This window comes from Oryctolagus cuniculus, chromosome 1 (assembly GCF_964237555.1).
Source record: "Oryctolagus cuniculus chromosome 1, mOryCun1.1, whole genome shotgun sequence".
NCBI classification, from domain to species: Eukaryota; Metazoa; Chordata; class Mammalia; order Lagomorpha; family Leporidae; genus Oryctolagus; species Oryctolagus cuniculus.
Genome location: NC_091432.1, coordinates 16,774,379 through 16,795,621, shown reverse-complemented (window position 1 = coordinate 16,795,621; position 21,243 = coordinate 16,774,379). Strand labels below are relative to the sequence as shown.

The 21,243-nt window shown below is 38.5% G+C and overlaps 1 protein-coding gene across 1 annotated transcript; it reads right to left on the bottom strand.

Annotated features, from left to right (window-relative positions):
• Positions 1-18,122: 18,122 nt before the first annotated feature.
• LOC100358666 (olfactory receptor 4C11-like) lies at positions 18,123-19,156 on the bottom strand. The gene has a single exon (XM_070062097.1). It carries the CDS (start codon positions 19,154-19,156, stop codon positions 18,224-18,226), a length of 933 nt encoding a protein of 310 aa, XP_069918198.1. The 3' UTR covers positions 18,123-18,223.
• Between the last annotated feature and the right edge of the window lie 2,087 nt (positions 19,157-21,243).

Genomic DNA, 21,243 nt, shown 5'->3' with positions numbered 1-21,243 from the left:
GCCTGGAAGAGGGGCAACTGGGACAGAATCTGGTGCCCTGACCGGGAATAGAACCCGGTGTGCCGGCGCCGCAAGGTAGAGGATTAGCCTATTGAGCCGCGGCGCCGGCCCGATTCTTTCTACTTAGAAAGAAAAGTCTGTTGTCCATTTTTTTTAAATTAAAATTTCTTTGATTTTAAAAGGGGTATTTAGAACATGGGTTATAATCACATACAGGTGCGAGATAACGGGCTGGCCACACAAGCCAAGGCCTGGAGTGCTGCTGAACTATGCAGAAATTGGTTACACAAGCTAGAATAGTACCTTCCTATTGTAATCGTTACTTGAAGCTCCACGTTCAAACCTGGCCCTTTATAAATGTATCCCATCTTTGAAGTACTTTCTATAACTCTAATTTCTTTATTGTACTTATTTAAATGTTCATTAGATCTATTCCACAGTTTTGACATCCTAGCCATTGTAGTATTTGTAGCATATATAGACTTAAACTTTTATTAACATGTGTCTTTTTTTCTTTTTTATTTATTTATTATTTATTTATTTTTTGACAGGCAGAGTGCACAGTGAGAGAGAGAGACAGAGAGAAAGGTCTTCCTTTGCCGTTGGTTCACCCTCCAATGGCTGCTGTGGCTGGAGCTGCAGCCGGCGCACCACACTGCAGATGGCAGGAGCCAGGTACTTATCCTGGTCTCCCATGGGGTACAGGGCCCAAGGACTTGGGCCATCCTCCACTGCACTCCCTGGCCACAGCAGATAGCTGGCCTGGAAGAGGGCCAACCGGGACAGAATCCGGTGCCCCGACTGGGACTAGAGCTCGGTGTGCCTGCGCTGCAAGGCGGAGGATTAGCCTAGTGAGCCGCGGCACTGGCCAACATGTGTCTTTATTCTAGTGAGAAGTATATACCAGGGAGCCTGTTGCCTTTTAATTCTTTTCCACAAACAGCTCAACCTTGCATAAAGCATTAATTAACCCTTGCTCCTACACTAACATTCTGCTGGATTAAAATTCTACAAAGTAGTGGACATTTTGAAGGTTAATGAGACTAAGTGTTCTTCCCTACACTTAGGAATACAGTAATCATTAGCAGGACCACCAGGAAGCTCTGGCTTTCTTACGCAGAGTGTAGTTCTCAACAAACCTAAAACCACCAAGTGAATGTAGCTGTCCTTCTCATGCCTTGCTGAGACAGACCTTCTGCTGTGACCTTGTCAGCAAGCTGAAGCTGCCCTGGCCTCACAAATAATCTATTTGCTTATGTTGAACATTAGTTGTTCAGTACTGAGATCTGTAGTGCTGACTGCTTTATTTCATGGATTTTCCTTCTCAATGAGTTTTCCTTACATTTGCCTAAATTGAAAACCAGGGAGTGCTAGAAAGCAATGATGAGGAAAGATTTTATTTAGAAGGTTAAGCAGTGGCATTTGAAGATGAGAGATCTTAGAATCACTAGTAAAGCAATGAAGACAGGTTGAAATTCAGGCAGTCATGGTGTAGATGAGTACAAGTAAAAATGTATGTAGATTCCTAGGTTTTTTTTAGAAGTATGAAGTTCAGGTTAGCAATGAAGAATCACATTTTTTTTAAAAAAAGTGGTTTTTTTTTTTAATTTGAAAAGCACATGTGTGTGTTAGACATATTTCTTCTACTAGTTTACTCCTTATTTGCCTACAATAGCCAAGGCTGGGCAAGGCCAAAGCCATGAGCCAGGAAGTCCATCTGAATATCCACACAGATGGTAGGAACCATCATTCTCGGGCCATCATCTTCTGCTTCCCAGGTATATTAGCAGAGAACTGGATCAGAAGCAGCATAGGCAGGGCTTGAATAAGAACTCCAATGTGGGACATGGGCATCTGCTGTGCCAGAGTGCCTGTTCCCCAGAATTAGACTTGAGAACCATTGCTTATAAATGATAGTTTAGGTCATGAGGTTATATGAGATTATCCAGAGAAAACAAGTAGAGGGACAGGAGAAGTGGAACTGCAACAAGATGTAGATTTATGCCAAGTTATAAAAGAATCCCTGAAGGGCATCAGGTACCAAGTTCAAGGAAGCATGATAAAATCACTAGAGTGAGGGACCAGCATTGTGACATAGTGGGTTAAGCCACTGTCTGCAATGGTGGCATCCCATTTGGGCAATGGTTCGAGTTATGGATGATTCACTTCTGATCCAGCTCCCTGCTAATATGCTTGGGAATGCAGTGGAGGCTAGGACCCCTGCACCCACTTGGAGATCTGGAATAAGATCCTGGCTGTTGACTTTAACCTGGTCCATGCTGGTCATAGCTATCTTGTTCTCTACCATAGTTATCATAGTAAAATGACAAATAATATAAGCTATGCATTAAGAATGGAAAATTCAGCGAATTAAAGACTAAAATAAATGAAACCACATTGGAAATAATATTGTATATTATGCTACAGTTATATTTGCTGAAATATCATCTATGCAATTATAATTGTAAGTGAAGTAAATAAAATATTTTTTCTAAACTACACTGAAGGCCCTTATTTATAAGAGCAGATATAAGGGAGGTCAAGTCCGTAAACTTTGTACTACTCCTCCAAAAATCCCTTTCACTGATGTGATTTAGTGCTAATGGTCAACAGTACTAGATGTTAAATGGGACATATAGATGTCACAGCAGATTGTGTTTAGGTGCCTCTCATCTGCCCTAGGTAGATTTTCTGGGCCTTGGGCCATCAGCTCTCCATGAATCCTATGCTTTTAATGTCCCTTGCTGGCTATCTACGAGTGAAAAAGTTTCTTGGCTTAGTTGATTTTGTGAATGTTTGTGTTAGTGGACTTGGCTACTGATAGAAACTGCCAAGATTCAATGTAAATCATATAGACCGTATTCCTGGTCGTTGACATAGTGATGATCTGTAGTATTCAATTGGGAGTCCAACCTGGAATTGATAACCAAAGCACAGTGAATCTGCTTCATGGATTTAACACAGTTTTATAATTTCAAAACCAATATGAGGGAAGGTATGTGGCCTAGTGGTTAAGACTTCTGGTTAAAGAGGCTTATATTTGACACAATGGCTGTATGGTATTCTCTCATCCCATATGAGTGCCTAGGAGTCCAGTTTCTTCACCTCTGATCCAGTTTCCTGCTAGTTCAGTGACGATTCAAGTTATTGCATTTCTGCCTCCCATGTGGGTACCTGAAATTGAGTTTCTGGCTCCTGGCTTCAGCAGAGGCCAAGCCTCAAGTTGTCTTGGGCATTTGGGGAGATAATCAGCAGGTGGTAATTCTCTCTCTCCATCTGCCTCTCTGTCTCTTTCCTTCCTTGTATCTGCCTGACTCCAAAATCAACAGGTTTTTAGGGGACAAGTAGAAGTTACATGGATATGCCAAGCATTTCTCTAGGGTACAATTTCTTGGATCCATAAACTGTACTGAAGTGATAACAATAATGAATTCTGGAGTTAATCCTACTTCTGGATTGCTTAGAACTCAGTCCCTGCCTCTGGCTCATGTAGAAGGTAAGAGAAAAGTGTATTTCCTAAGGTAGATGACAAGCTATGGTCAATGTCATCTTCCAGCATTGTCTCTTGGTTCCTGAGGCTGATGACGTAAATATAAAAAGGCAACAACAAAATGTCAAGAACTTCAATGTAATATTTAAAATAATTATAGAGTGCAAAAAGTAGTATTTAGTTCAGCTAGATGATACAGATTCAGCATTTGAAAATCAACTAATGTAATTAATCACATCAACACGCTGAAAGATGTATATCAATAGATGCAGAAAAAATACGTTTAATGAAATGTAACACCCACTCATGACACAAATTCTTAGTAAACTACAAAAAGGGTTCTTCTTCAACATGATGAAGTATATCTACAAATATACAAATAACATCCCATTTTCAATTAGATTAGAACCAATCGATAATGTCCATTCTTCCCACTTCTTTCACCATCAAAGTGCTATGCAATAAGACATTAAAATAAAATAAACAAAACACTATGAGAAATGGTGACTTGATCAGCCCTCACCCTGACTGTTGATGAGCAACTTGATATGTTATCCGTCTTAGTATTTTTTTTTGGTTTGTTCTACTTAATACTTTTGGTTGAATACTGTAATCAATACACAATTATTCTGAAGTGCTGAAACTTAACTGAAAAGTGATCGCTGTTAAATATGAGTGGGAATAAGAGAGGGAAGAGATGTGCAATTTGGGACATGCTCAAGCTGACTTACCTCAAATGGTAGAGTTAGAAACATACCAGGGGATTCCAATTCAATCCCATCAAGGTGGCATGTACCAATGCCATCTCACTAGTCCCAGTGATCAATTTCTGTACACAATTGATCATAATGATAGGACTAAGAAGCAAAGGGATCACATAAACAAAAATAGTGTCTGGAAATACTAGCTGATAGAATAAAAAAGGGAGAGAATGATCCAACATGGGAAGTGAGATACACAGCAGACCCATAGAATGGCAGATGTCCTAAACACCACTCTGGCCTCAGAATCAGCCCTTAAGGCATGCGGATCCGGCTGAAATGCCCATGAGAATATTTCAGGCATGGAAAGCCAAGACACTCTGGAACAAAAAAAAAAAAAAAAAAAAAAAAAAAAAAAAAAAAAACTAAATGAAAGATCTCCATGAGTGAGATCCCAGTGGAAAGAACGGGTCATCAAAGAAGGAGGTACCTTTCTCTGAAGGGAGGAGAGAACTTCCACTTTGACCATGGCCTTGTCTAAATATGATCAGAATCACTGAACTCAGGGGGCTTCCATAGCCTTGGCAGCTCATGACAAGAGCCTAGGGTGATTACTGAGGCCATAAACAAGAGTGTCAATTTGTTAAGTCAACACCAGGAGTCACTGTGCACTTACTCCTCATGTAGGATCTTTGTCCTTAGTGTGCTGTACATTGAGATTTAATGCTATAACGAGTACTCAAACAGTATTTTTCACTTTATGTTTCTGTGTGGGAGCAAACTGTTGAAATCTTTACTTAATGTATGCTAAACTGATCTTCTGTATATAAAGAGAATCGAAAATGAATCTTGAAGTAAATGGAAGGGGAGAGGGAGTGGGAAAGGGGAGGGTTGTGGGTAGGAGGTTAGTTATTGGGGGGAAGCCATTGTAACCCATAAGCTGTACTTTGGAAATTTATATTCATTAAATAAAAGTTAAAAAAATACTATTTTCAAAGAGAGAATTAAAATTGCCTCTTTTCATAGATGCCAGGGTTGTCCATGAAGAAAATTCAAAACAATTCACCAAAATTCCCTTCTGGAACTAACTACCAAGTATAACAAGGTTGTAAGATACAAAGTTAACATAAAATAATCAATCACTTTCTTCTATAGCAAGAAAGAGAAAAGATATAAAACTAAAAACCTAAGGATGCCCAAAATAGAATATTTGGGTAGACATATAACAACATATGCACAACATGTATATGAGGACAAATACAACTCTTTGCAAAAAGATTTCATTTATTTATTTGAGAGTAGAGCTATGGACAGAGAGAGGGACAGACAGAGACAAAGGTCTCCCACCCGCTGGTTCACTCCGCAAATGACTGCAATGGGCCAGAGCTGAGCCAATGGGCAAGAGATGAGCTTGTCTGAAGCCAGGTGCCAGGGGCTTTGTTTGGTTCGCCCATATAGGTGCAGAAGTCCAAGTGCTCGAACCATCCTACACTTCTCTCCCAGGCCACAAAGAACTGATTTGGAAGAGGAGCAGCCAGGACACAAACCAGTGCCATATGGAATGCATGTAAGGCAGGCTGAGGCACAGCTCACTGCACCATAGCACTGGCCATGATAAATATAACTCTTGAAAAGTAAATCAAAATAAATCTAAATACATGGAGACATAGTCCATAGTCCACGTTCCTGGATAAGAAGTCTTAATATTTTCAGGATGTATGATCTTCCCGACTTGGCATAAAGATTCTGCACAATCTCAGTAACAACCCTGGAAAATATTTTTGTGGTTAGTAGTAAAGTGATTCACAGAAAGACAAAATTACTTTATATGAGCTAAATTAAACATTGTTTCCAAATGGTGATTTTTTATAGACTTACATATTTTCCTGCTAACCTACAATCTTTTTTTAAACATTCTTTTTCTGAAATTTTTATTTAGTGTGGCTTGAAGCATCTGACTATAATGTAAGTTTAAAATACATTATCTCAAAAATAATACATAAAATGTTACATTTTTAAAAGTTTAACTATAGGGGCGAAACTCCTTGCTTATCCACCTCAGCAATGAAGAAAACAGAATGTGTACTTGTCAAAACACTAAAATAAAATTATCACATAGGCCCTTCTGAGTATTTATCCATAGGATCTGAAATGAATCTGTCAAAGAGATATCTGTTCTCCTATGTTCATTTAAAAATTATTTATAATTACCAAAATGAGGAAACAACCTAATGGAAGAATTAATCAAGTGAAAGTGTATTATATACTGCCATAGTGCAGAGCTTTGAAACAGAATCAGAATCTGTCATTTGCAACAACATAGATGAACCTTAATTTGAAGGAGCAAAGAATGTCATCAGAGTGGCACTCCCAAATTCTGATTCACATGAACTCTACAGTAATGAAGATAGAATACTATTTTCAGAAGAACAGATAAATAGATTTATGGAGCAGACTAGAGAGCCCCAAAATATGTCCTCCTAAACAAAGCCAACTTATGTTTGATAGGGGAGCAAGTTAATACAGTGAAGATATCTATTTACCATCAACCCTGGAGCAACTGGATATCTACATGTAAGACAATTTTTTTTTTTTTTTGACAGGCAGAGTGGACAGTGAGAGAGAGACAGAGCGAAAGGTCTTCCTTTTGCCTTTGGTTCACCCTCCAATGGCTGCCGCGGCTCGTGCGCTGCAGCCGGCGCACCGCGCTGATCCGATGGCAGGAGCCAGGTACTTATCCTGGTCTCCTATGGGGTGCAGGGCCCAAGCACTTGGGCCATCCTCCACTGCACTCCCTGGCCACAGCAGAGAGCTGGCCTGGAAGAGGGCAACTGGGACAGAATCCGGCTCCCGGACTGGGACTAGAACCCGGTGTGCTGGCGCTGCAAGGCAGAGGATTAGCCTAGTGAGCCGCAGCGCCGGCCCATGTAAAACAATTTAAAAAAAAAATCGAAATAAAATTGCACTAGTTACAAAATTTAACTGAAAATGTATGATAGAGGTAGATGTGAAAAATTTTCCTGGAAAATAACAGAAGAAAGATGCTGATCATAGGATTACTTAGAAGTGATCAGAAGTAAATGCACAAATTATTGAAATCCATACAAGTTATGTAAGAAAATTTCTCCCATGGATTTGAGATCTTAAAGGCAAATCAAAAAGAAATATTGAAAGAGAAGAATTTAATAGAACAAATAAAACTACAGTGGAAATCCTTAAGAAAGGAATCAGTGAAGCATAAAAAGCGTATCAGACAAAGAAGGCAAAGCACAAAACATGGGAAAGTATACAGTCAGGACAAACATAAAAAGAAGAAATTAGAAAACTAAAAAACACTGTTGGGAATCTAGAGGATACTATTAATCACCCTGACATATAGGTTCTAGGAGCTCCTGAAGGTGTGGAAAGAGAGAAAGGATTAGAAGGCCTTTTTAGTGACATAATAACAGAAAATTTCCCCAATTTGGAGAAAGAAAGGAGCATCCCATATTGGAAGTACATAGAACTCCTAATAAACAAAACCAGAAAAGATCCTTACCACAACACATTGTAATCAAACTCTCCACAGTAAAAATTAAAGAAAAGATTCTAAAAATTGCACAAGAGAAATGACAGATTCTTTGCAGAAAATCCCCAATTAGATTCACGGTGGATTTCTCATCAGAAACCCTAAAGGATAGGAGAGAATGGGAAGATATATTCCAAATGCAAGATTTTAAGAGAAAATCCTTGATCAAATATAAGTTGGCTGTAGATGTTTGGGTTGATTTCTGGTGTTTCAATTCTGTTCCATTGGTCTATCCATCTGTTTCTGTACCAGTACCATGCTGTTTTGATTACAACTGCCCTGTAGTATGTCCTGAAATCTGGTATTGTGATGCCTCCGGCTTTGTTTTTGTTGTACAAGATTGCTTTAGCTATTCGAGGTCTCTTGTGCCTCCATATAAATTTCAGCACCATTTTTTCCAGATCTGAGAAGAAGGTCTTCGGTATCTTGATTGGTATTGCATTGAATCTATAACTTGCTTTTGGGAGAATGGACATTTTGATGATGTTGATTCTTCCAATCCATGAGCATGGAAGATTTTTCCATGTTTTGGTATCCTCTTCTATTTCTTTCTTTAAGGTTTTGTAATTTTCATCATAGAGATCTTTAACGTCCTTGGTTAAGTTTATTCCAAGGTATTTGATTGTTTTTGTAGCTATTGTGAATGGGATTGATCTTAGAAGTTCCTGGAACAAGGACAGTCTATTCAATAAATGGTGCTGGGAAAATTGGATTTCCACATGCAGAAGCATGAAGCAAGACCCCTACCTTGCACCTTACACAAAAATCCACTCAACATGGATTAAAGACCTAAATCTACGACCTGACACCATCAAGTTACTAGAGAACATTGGAGAAACCCTTCAAGATATTGGCACAGGCAAAGAATTTCTGGAAAAGACCCGGGAGGCACAGGCAGTCAAAGCCAAAATCAACTATTGGGATTGCATCAAATTGAGAAGTTTCTGTACTGCAAAAGAAACAGTCAGGAAAGTAAAGAGGCAACCAACAGAATGGGAAAATAAATTTGCAAACTATGCAACAGATAAAGGGCTAATAACCAGAATCTAAAAGAGATCAAGAAACTCCACAAAAACAAAACCAACAACCCACTTAAGAGATGGGCCAAGGACCTCAATAGACATTTTTCAAAAGAGGAAATACAAATGGCCAACAGGCACATGAAAAAATGTTCAAGGTCATTAGCAGTCAGGGAAATGCAAATCAAAACCACAATGAGGTTTCACCTCACCCCGGTTAGAATGGCTCACATACAGAAATCTACCAACAACAGATGCTGGCGAGGATGTGAGGAACAAGGGACTACTAACCCACTGTTGGTGGGAATGCAAACTGGTCAAGCCACTATGGAAGTCAGTCTGGAGATTCCTCAGAAACCTGAAGATAACCCTACCGTTCGACCCAGCCATCCCACTCCTTGGAATTTACCCAAAGGAATTTAAATTGGCAAACAAAAAAGCGGTCTGCACCCTAATGTTTATTGCAGCTCAATTCACAATAGCTAAGACCTGGTACCAACCTAAATGCCCATCAACGGTAGACTGGATAAAGAAATTATGGGATATGTACTCGTTAGAATACTATACCTCAGTAAGAAACAACGAAATCCAGTCATTTGCAACAAAATGGAGGAATCTGGAACACATCATGCTGAGTGAAATAAGCCAGTCCCAAAGGGACAAATACCATATGTTCTCCCTGATCGGTGACAACTGACTGAACATCAAAAAGGAAACCTGTTGAAGTGAAATGGACACTATGGGAAACGGTGACTTGATCAGCATAGCCCCTGACTGTTAATGAACATCTTAATACATTATCCCTCTTAGTAATTTTTTGTCTGTTCTACTTAATATGACTGGTTTAATTCTGTAATTAATACACAGTTATTCTTAAGTGTTGAAAATTAACTGAAATGTGATCCCTGTTAAACATAAGAGTGGGAATAAGAGAGGGAAGAGATATATAATTTGGGACATGCTCAAGCTGACTTGCCCCAAATGGTAGAGTTAGAAACATACCAGGGATTCCAATTCAATCCCATCAAGGTGGCATGTGCCAATGCCATCTCACTATTCCAAGTGATCAATTTCAGTTCACAATTGATCATAATGAAAGGACTAAGAGTCAAAGGGAGCACATAAACAAGTCTAGTATCTGCTAACACTAACCGATAGAATAAATAAAGGGGAGAGTGATCCAACATGGGAAGTGAGATACTTAGCAGACTCATAGAATGGCAGATGTCCTAAATAGCACTCTGGCCTCAGAATCAGCCCTAAAGGCATTTGGATCTGGCTGAAAAGCCCATGAGAGTATTTCAGGCATGGAAAGCCAAGACACTCTGGCAAAAGATCTCTGCGAGTGAGATCCCAGTGGAAAGAACAGGTCTTCAAAGAAGGAGGTACCTTTCTCTGAAGGGAGGAGAGAACCTCCACTTTGACTATGACCTTGTCTAAACAAGATCAGAGTCGGAGAACTCACAGGGCTTCCATAGCCTTGGAAACTCATGACTGGAGCATAGGGAGATTACTGATGCCATAGACAGGAGTGTCAATTGGTAAAGTCAACAACAGGAGTCACTGCGCACTTACTCCTCATGTAGGATCTCTGTCCTTAATGTGCTGTGCATTGAAATTTAATGCTATAACAAGTACTCAAACAATATATTTCACTTTGTATTTCTATGGGGGTGCAAACTGTTGAAATCTTTACTTAATGCATACTAAACTGATCTTCTGTAAAAAAAAAAAAAAAAGAAATTATCAATTCCCAACTTGACTCTCACTGGGATTAAACATGACAATAGGTCTGATCTGATTTCATCATCATTTAAAAAAAATCATCTATTATTTTTCACTTTATGTTTCTGTGTGGGAGCAAACTGTTGAAATCCTTACTTAATGTATACTAAGCTGATCTTCTGTATATTAAGATAATCGAAAATGAATCTTGATGTGAATGGAAGGGGAGAGGGAGTGGGAAAGGGGAGGGTTGTGGGTGGGAGGTTAGTTATTGGGGGGAAGCCATTGTAATCCATACGTAGTACTTTGGAAATTTATATTCATTAAATAAAAGTTAAAAAAAAAAAAACTTAAACCAAAAAAAAAAAAAGATTTTAAGAGAAAAAAAAAAAACTCTCAACCCAGAATACTACCCTGCAGAGCTCACGTTTATGAACGAAGGTCAAATAAAGACCTGCCATGACAAACAGAAACTGAAAGATCACCACCTGTCCAGTCTGCAGAAGATGCTTTAGGATAGGCTGCAAACAGAATCACAAAAATTTGGTCATCACTATGGAAGAAGGTAAAGGAAAGAAAATCTCACAGTAAAACTACAAAGAAAATTTTAAGTAAAATAGGAATATTTATGGAAAAATGGCAGAGCAAAGTCATTACATATCAAAAGTCACCTGGAATGTAAATTGCGTTAAGTCTCCAGTTAAAAGACATGACCTAGCTGAATGGACTAAAAGATAAAACCGATTTATTTTCTACCTACAATCAGCATCTCTCACTAACAAAAATGCATGCAGACTGAAAGCAAAAGGATGGAAAAAGATATCCCATGCTAACAGAAACGGAAAAAGGGCTGGTGTACCATCCTGATATCAGACAAAATAGACTTTAACACAAAAAAATGTCAAAGAGACAAAGCAAGACACTATGTAATGATTAAGGGATCAATTCATCAGGAAGATGTGACTATTATAAATGTATGTGCACCTAATATTAGGCACCTGTCTATTTAAGAGAAATGTTAAGGTATGTAAAAGGAGACATGGACTCAAATACAATTGTAATGGGGGATTTCAATACCCACTTCCCTCAAAGGACAGATCAACCAGACAGAAAATCAACAAGGAAACAGCCAAGTTATTAACACTATATACCAATTGGATCTTACAGATATCTACAAAACATTTTATCCTGCAGTAAAGAAAATACATTCTTCTCACCTGTACATGGAACTTTCTCTAGGATTGACCATATACTAGGCCATAAAGCAAGTCCCAGCAAATTCAAAAAAATCGAATTATACCATGCATCATCTCAGACCACAAGGCAATGAAGCTGGAAAGCAACAGCTCAGGAATCTCCAGGACATATGCAACCACATAGAGACTAAACAACATGCTCCTGAATGAACAGTGTGTCATAGAATAAATCTAAAGAGAAATCAAAAACTTTCTGGATATAAATGCAGATGACAATACAACACATCAAACTTATGAGATATAGCAAAGCAGTGTTAAGAGGACAATTTATACCAATTGGGGCATACATCATGAAACTGGAAAGGAAGCAAATAAATGAACACTCAATGCATCTCAAGGATCTAGAAAAATGCAGCAAACCAAACCCAAAACTAGTAATTGAAAATAATACTCAAAAGTAGTGAAGAAATCAAAGTCATTCTAATTGGGAAATTGGAAGTCAAACAATCCTGATTAGCAGATGACGTGATTCTCTATATAGGGAATCCAACAGACTCTACCAAAGGACTCTTTGAATTCACAGGAGAGTTTGGTAATTTAGCAGGATATTAAATCAATACACAAAATCAATAGCATTTGTATGCACAGACAATGCTATGGCCGAGAAAGAGTTCTAAGATCAAACCCAATCACAATAGCTACAAAAAAAAATCAAGTACCTTAGCATACATTAACCAAGGATGTCAAAGAGCTCTGTGATTAGAAGTAAAAAAACATTACAGAAAGCAATAGAAGATACCAAAAAATGGAAAAATCTTCCATGTTCATGGATTGGAAGAATGAATATCATCAAAATTTCCATTCTTCCAAAAGCAATTTAGACATTTGATGTGATATCAATCAAAATACCAAATACATCTCCTCAGATCTAATGAAAATGATGCTGAAATTCATATGGAAACACAGGAGACCTTGAAGAGCTAAAGAAATCTTATACATCAAAAACAAAGCCGGAGGCATCACAATACCAGCTTTCAAGACATACTACAAGGCAGTTATAATCAAAACAGCCTTATACTTGTACTCAAACAGATGGATAGACCAATGGAATAGAATATACATGCCAGAAATCAATCCAAGCACCTACAACCAGCTTTTATTTGACCAAGGAGCTGAAACATCCCTGGACTAAGGACAGTCTCTTCAACAAATGGCACTGGAAAAACTGAATTTCCACATGTGAAAGTGTGAAGCAGGATCCGTACCTTACACTTTACACAAAAATCCATTCAAAAAGGATTATAGACCTAAATCTATGACCTGATATCATAAATATATTAGAAAACATTGGGAAACCATGCAAGACATTGGTATAGGCAAAGAGTTCCTGGACAGACCTCAGAGACACAGACATCAAAGCCAAAATCAACAAAAGGAATAATTTCAAATTGAGAAACTTCTGTACTGCAAAAGAAGCATTCAGGAAAGTGAAGAGCAACTGACAGAATGGGAGAAATTATTTGCAAACAATGCAATTGATAAAGATTAATAACCAAAATACATAAAGAGATCAAGAACCTCCACAACAACAGAGCAAACAACCCAGTGAAGAAATGGGCCAAGGAATTAGATAGACATTTTTGAAAAGAGAGAATCCAATGGGCAACAGACACATGAAATAATGTTTTGGATCTCTAGCCATCCGGGAAATGCAAATCAAAACCACAGTGAGATTTTACGTCACTCCTGTTAGAATGGATTTCATACAGAAATCAACAAAAAAATGCTGGTGAGGATATAGGGAAGAAGGTACCTTAGTTCACTGTTGGTGAGAATGTGAACTTAACACTATGGAAGTCAGTTCCAAGAATCAAAGGAAGATGGCCCAATTCACTGGGCTCCTGCACCTATGTGGGAGACCTGGACTAAGTGCCTGGATCCTGGCTTAAACCTGGTCCAGCCCTGGCCATTGAGGCTATCTGAGGAGTGAACCAGTGAATGGAAGATCTTTCTCTCTTTCTCTCTCTCTGCTTCTCTCTCTCTTTTTGTGAAACTCTAATTTTCATACAAATAAATAAATTTTTTTAGGCTGGCGCCATGGCTCACTAGGCTAATAATCCTGCACCTACGGACCGGTACTCCAGGTTCTAGTCCCGGTTGGGGCACTGGTTCTGTCCTGGTTGCTCCTCTTCCAGTCCAGTTCTCTGCTGTGGCCCAGGAAGGCAGCGGAGGATGGCCCAAGTTCTTGGGCCCTGCTACTGGCGTCGGATCAGTGCAGCACGCTGGCCACAGCGGCCATTTGGGGGTGAACCAATGGAAGGAAGACCTTTTTCTCTGTCTCTCTCTCACTAACTCTGCCTGTCAAAAAAAATCTTCAAAAAAATAAAAAGACATCTGGTGGACGGTGTTGTGGTGTAGTGGGTAAAGCCGATGCCTGCTGTGCTGGTCCAAGTTCAGCTGCTCTGCTTCTGATCCAGGTCCCTGCTAATGCACCTCAGAAAGCAGATGAAGATGGCTCAATCACTCATGTGAGAGATACAGATGCATTTGATGGCTATTGGCATCGGACTGGCCCAAACTTGGTCATTGCGGCCATTTGGGGAGTGAACCAGCAGATGGATGATTCTCTGTCTCTGTCTCTGTCTCTGTCTCTCTCTCTGTCTCTCTCTATCTCTCTCTCTCTAACTCTGCCTTTCAAATAAATGATTTTTTTTAAAAAAAAGAGAGACATCTGACAATGAATATTTCCTGTGCATTATTTACTTATATGGCAGTGGCATTAATATCAGAAATACCTTAGAGGGTGAAAGATGACTTCTGATTTGCTCTTCTTTCTAGGATTTAAAGAATGCTACAGAAGTTTCCATTTGATCCTTTATATCTGATACACACTATAGCACAAGACAAGAAACCCTGAGAAATATGTCAGCTTCTAAGTACATGCAGAGGCTGGGAAACCAACTTGAGTTACATTCAAACTAAACCAATAAACTAAAGAACACATTAATCAGAAAGAAGGGGTCACTTGAGCCAAGCCTCTGTAGCCTGGCTTTCATATTCTTATACTCTAACCAAAGAGAACCGTGGACACTATTTTGAATGTCTTGTATCATCGTCAGCTCTGAACACAAAATTAACTATCTTTGAAATGTCTTGGTATTCTCTACTCACTATCATAAACTATAGTGGCACAACGATTCTTTTAAGGTAAGTATGTAAAGGACATTTGTATAGTTTCAATGACATGATTAGTGGGACCCAAGGTACCATTCAATCACTGGTATATGGATCTGAAATTTTATTGAATTCTGGAACAGCGTCAGATACTACAATTTTCTACTGCAGTTATTATCAGTATTGTCCGCATCAGCTAGTAACATTGACAATACTACTATTTAGATATCCTGCTGGGGATGCCATTGCGGCACAGTGGATTAATTAGCTGCCTGGGATGCAGGCATCCCAAAGGAGCACTGGATTGAGCACCACCTGCTCTGCTTCTGAGCCAGGTCCCTGCTATTGTGCTGGGAAATAGCAGAAGATGGCCCAACTGCTTGGGCCCCTATTGCTCATATGGGATCCAAGATGGAGACCCCAGTGCCTGGCTTTGGCATGGCCCACCTCTGGCCATTATTGAAGTTGGGAACTGAACCAGAGAATGGAGGGGCTCACTTTGTCTTTGTCTTTCTCCCTCCTCTCTCTCTCCCTGTAACTCTGACATGTAAATAGATAGATAAATGTTTAAAAAAATGAAAAGTCTTACAGTATGTTAGTTGGCTACTGGTCTATCTATTTAACTGTTACCCTTTCTTGTTACTAAAATATTATGATCTGCTTTCCATTGCCACAGCCCTACAGATAAAGGCACTTCAATGCACATTGGATTTACTGTCATTATTACAACTGCATCCACCTTTTCTCTAACATTTATAACTTTCTGCTGCCTGCTATCTAGAATCTCATCATTCCTGTTGATTCCAGAGAGCAAAAATATATGTAAGTATCATCATTTCCTGTAGGCTTTTACTGTATTAGAAAAGGCAGTATCTTTTGTGCCTTCAACAAAAACATAGTTCATGGGTTCTGGTCTTAAACATCAATGTTCTCATCACTCTGAGTTTCCTTTCCTGATACTATGTCAAGGTACCTGGGGATCTTATTTTGCTTTGTTGAGTCTACTGTGATAAGCAGAATATTGGTTCCAAATAAGTAACTGCTATCATCCCTGGAAGCTTCTGATACAATAGTTTACATGACAAAGACGAATAAGTTATAAGTAGAATTAGGTCCTTTAATCAGATGACCTTTTTTAAGATTTATTAATGTATTTGAAAGGCATAGTTATAGAGAGGCAGCGGCAGAGAGATAGAGATAAAGATAGAGAGAGAGAGAGAGAGATGTCTTCCATCCCCTAGTTCACTCTCCAACTGGCTGCAACAGCCAGAGCTGGTCAATCCGAAGCTAGGAGCCAGGAGATTCTTCTGAGTCTCGCACCTCACACGTGGGTACAAGAGCTCAAGGCCTTTGGGCCATCTTCTACTGCTTTCTCAGGCCATAGCAGAGAGCTGAATCAGAAGAAGAACAGCCAGGACTTGATCCAGTGTCCCTATGAGATGCGGGCACTGCAGGCAGCAGCTTCACCCACTATGCCACAGTGTTGGCCCCTGATTCTGTTTTCTAGAACTTCCATAACATAGTACAATTGGTTTAGTGGATCAAACAGTGGGAATTAATTACCTCATTGTTCTGAAGTTTGGAAGCTTGAGATCAAGATACTAGTAGTTTGGCCTCTCCTGAGAGCTATGAGGAAAACATGTTCCATGCCTGCATCCTCGCTCTTGACAATTGAATGACAATCATTGGCAGGATTTGCTTTAGTTAGGTTTATCACTGAAATTCTGCCTTCATTTTCATATGGGATTCTGTGTGTGTGTGTCTGCCTATCTCTAAGTCTAAATTACCCTTTTATTTTTTCAGATTTATTTACTTATTTGAAAGGCAGAATTACTGTAATTGCTATAAATTTAGAGTGTTATTGATGGAAATTTTACCCTGAAATACAAAGTATATGAAAAATGTAAACACAAAACTATAATTGTTCTTTAAATGTAAAATATTTGTTCTTAAACAATAATAGATAATCATTTCTCAAAGTTAGGAAATGAATTTACTGGTACAATAAAATTATTATGATTTCATTTTTAAAACATTTTTATTTCATAAAGAGGAAAAAGTGAGAGAGAGAGAGAGAGAGAGAGAGAGAGGCTAGAGAGTCTTCCTATATGCTAGTTCACTCCTCAAATGTTTGGAAACCTAGGACTCGATCCAGACCTCAACATAAGTGGCAGAGCACATGAATTTACACCATCAACTGCTGCCATCAAAGATTCATATTAGCAGGAAATTGGGGACTCAAACCTAGGCACTCCAAAATGGGGTGTGGGTATCCCAAGTGGTGTCTTAATGCTTGCTTTAAACTTAATAATTATTACATAATTTAGCAATTTTTAAATTGAAATTTTATTCCCAAATAAAAATACTCAAGATTAATTTACTATATGAAAAGCATACACACAAGAGAACTAACTGAAGTAAGTTGGAATGTTAGCATCCATATGAGGAGACACTGTAGTCCAACGGAGGGTGACAAAACATGGTATCTATCACCAGTGTAGAATTACAATTTTCATCCAAAGATTTTGAATTGGTTATCAATTTAATCTTTTGTGGATTGAAATAATCTTCTGTTATAAAGTCTAAAAATGTTCCTCTGTGCTCTCACATTCTTTTTTCATCTGTTAAATATCTTCACATTTCCTTTTATCAACAGGTTGCACTATTTATTTCTAGCCCACACAAATACCTCTAAGTTAATTTGAGCTATACATGTTTCAGTTACCATAGCCTTATATCATAAACAATTTTCTGTCATTGTTATGATTTAAGAGGAAACTTAATGCTCTCTGCAAAAATATAAGGAATAATAATTAACAGAAAAAGATTGTTAAAAAGATTGATTGTATGCTTATACAGCAAATATCAGAGCCTTCTTAAGATCGAGTCTCCTTTAGAAGAGAGAATATTTTTTGCTCTGTTCCCCTACTCTTCTATAAAGAATCTAAAGATTCATCAAAAGCAGACAGTCTACTTAATCTAATGTCAAAGTATAAAAAGAAAAGCCACCACAGTGAGGAAAAAAAAAGAAGAAACCAAAGAATATCTCTACAATGCCAAGCAACAAACACAGAAACTGAGGAAACAAGAACAAGGAAGACACTATGACGCCCACAAATGAGAATGGCACTCCAATTCAAGATTATGAGATGATGAGATAGAAGAAATGCACCTCATGCCGGCTCTCTCTACACAAAACAAACCAAACAGCAACTGGTGTATGTGTTCTCATTGCCTCATTACAAGAGGGAACTTATCCCCATGCCTCAATATAGGCTTATATTAGATCCATAATGACAGATCATATCCTCTGTTGAATCCAACAATGAATTAGAATTTGAAGCCTCCATTCATCGTGTGTCATCTGAGATCAACTTCTTGCTCCACAATCTCTTCATGGCATTTTTCACCTCTGCATTTCTCAGTGTATAAATCAGAGGGTTCAGCAAAGGTGTTCCAATTGTGTAAAACACTGTTATCATTTTGTCTATAGGGAAAGTGGTGTTAGGGCGTGTGTATATGAATATGCAAGGACCAAAGAACAGGATGACCACAATGATGTGAGAGATGCAGGTAGAGAGGGCTTTTCTCCTCCCTTCAGCGCTGTGGTTCCTCAGAGAACATAGGATGATCACATAGGAGAACATCAGCAAGACAAAACTCACTGTGCAAATGGCCCCACTATTGGACACCAGGAGTAGGTTGATCACATAGGTGTCTGCACAGGCGAGCTTCAACAAGGGCTGCAAGTCACAGAAATAGTGATCAATCACATTAGGCCCACAGAAAGGTAAACTCAAGACAAGGGAAATCTGAGCTGAAGAATGCACACAGGACCCCACCCAGGCTAAGGCCACCAAGATGGTACAGACCTGGGGGCTCATGATGGTCGTGTAGTACAAGGGCTTACAGATGGCCACATAGCGGTCAGCAGCCATGAGGACAAGGATGAAGATCTCCAGGCAGCCAAAAAAATGGGACATAAAAACTTGGATAATGCATTCACTGAAAGAAATAGTGGCTTTCTCCAAAAGTGCATCTGCAATGGTTCTAGGGGCAATGGAGGTAGAGAAGCAGGTATCAGAAAAGGATAAGTGAAAAAGGAAGAAGTACATTGGACTCCCAAGTGCTCGGCTGGTCCTGATGGTGACAAGAATCAGCAAGTTACCCAATATTGTTCCCAAATAGAAAAACAAAAATGTGACAAACACCATTTTCCTCCTATGAGGATCCTCTGTCAACCCCAGTAGAATGAACTCAGTCACATTAGTATGCAGCTTCATGGCTTCATGAATGAGAAGAAGGGACAAGTGTGAAATGGTTTACCTGCAAAAACCAAAGGGATACATTTGTGGTGTGCTAAGTGATGGTATGAAGTGTTTTCCTCAAACTTTAATATTCCTCATCAGAGAGATTCTGGCTGAGATTTCTTGCTGAGTCCCAAGAACGGTTCTTTCTCAATTTGAATGACAAGTTCATAAGGTTATTTTGAGGACCAAACATGCTTATGAATGTAATGCTCTCCTATAGCCTTCGTTGAATGCAAGACCTTGTCAGTTTGGAAGGTCTGAGTGATTTTGCTAATTCAACTATGCAAAATCAAGTTGTATACCTATTTTAGTATTAGCTTCGTTGTTACCATATCCAGTAAGCATCAGGGTCCACATTTTAGATGGTGCATCACTCATCATTTAGGATGAATTTATCTGTCTTTGGAGAGTTGTGATATAAAGTCACTCATTACTGCTCTTCTAAAGAGAATTTATACATATTTGGTACACTAAATATGTAGGTATGTTTATACAAACATATCTTATTTGTACCAGATAATGTTGTCTGCTTCTCTGCAGAATTTCTCCCAAACATTCCACCTTGAAAAAAGGAAAGGAAATGCTTATAGCCTCTAGATAATCTGCCCACTTAGTTGCTAATATTTTACCTATTCCCTGTCTGATTTTCCTCTGCTTTATTAAAAGGAAAGCATGGAACACTCAGAACCCTTGAGGATTCATTTAAATCTAATGAAAGATGGGTATTATTGCACTTTTTGTATGGTTTCACTATTTAGGATTTTAGATTTTGAGACTGGATCAAGGATTTTACTAGTGCGTAGTTTGAATGCATATCATTGGTTTTAATATAGCTGAATATATTATAGTTTTCATCCTTCAGTTATCCAAAACCATATCCAAAACAAAAATAAAACTGAGGGTGATTTTAAATAATTTAATGAATCAGATCTAAAACCTGGAGTAGAAATTATTACACTCTGCACAACAGCTAATGACTATGAAAGACACTGTAACTCTGACACACATAGAATTGTCTGAGGAATTTCTTTATAAAAAAAATATGCTTGGCCCTCAAGGAATACAAGGAGAACTGAAATTTTTCAATCCTTTTCAAACTGACATAGAGTTTCTTAGATGTTTATGAGTGTTATTCTATGTTCCTTTTTTTTTTTTTTTTTTTTTTTTTTTTGGTACAGGTTCTCCTAGGAAGCCAACACAAAAGTATCTTCTAAAGATTTTCAGACATATTAGCTTATGTACTGATAGTGCATTTTCTAGAACTACTGCACTTTTTTCAACTCTTCAATTAAAGATTAGAGAAGTTTAAAATGCCTACAATAGTTAAAACCATAATATTGTGTTTGTATTGTAGTTAACTGAATGGTTGAAATAAAATTAATAAAGGAAAGGTGGAGAATGAAGGATTGTGCAATGCAGTGTTAGGTGGCTTCTTTTCTACTTCTGTATTGCACTGCAGACACAAGAGCAGGAAGAGTGGCTGCTCCTGTTGGATTCTTTTTCAAAAGGGCATTCCCTCTACATTCAGTTATGTTAGATTTCTCTCTCTGAAAGAAATCCACACCTTCTATTGTTTTGCAGAAGTCACCATATAATGGGAGCATTAACAGGTATTCCCAAACCCTTTATCCCTCAGAAGCTTAAGTGAAAGAGGGATACAATCTACCCTCCTTGAGAACCTCACTGCATGATTCCCGCTATCTAATCCAGAGATGTTGGGGAAAACAGACTTAGCTCAGAATCAAGGGTGGTCATGAACTTCAGTATTAGCTCCATACATTTTCAGTATTAACCATGCCAACTCTCATGTCAATTTTTAATTATTTTATTTTTGAAAGAAAGCATGAATGCTGTAGAGGGGCCAATGTTGATAAACTGAAAATTTAAATCAGATTTTGCAGGGATAAATGATGAGTAAAATACGATTTTTACCCAAAATATTACTAGCTACACCCCTGTCCAAGTTGTCACCCTAATTATACAGTTTTAGCCAACTCAATGCCATGTTTGTTCTGAATTTTGTATGAAAATATGATTCCTCTCTTCTCACTGAATATCTG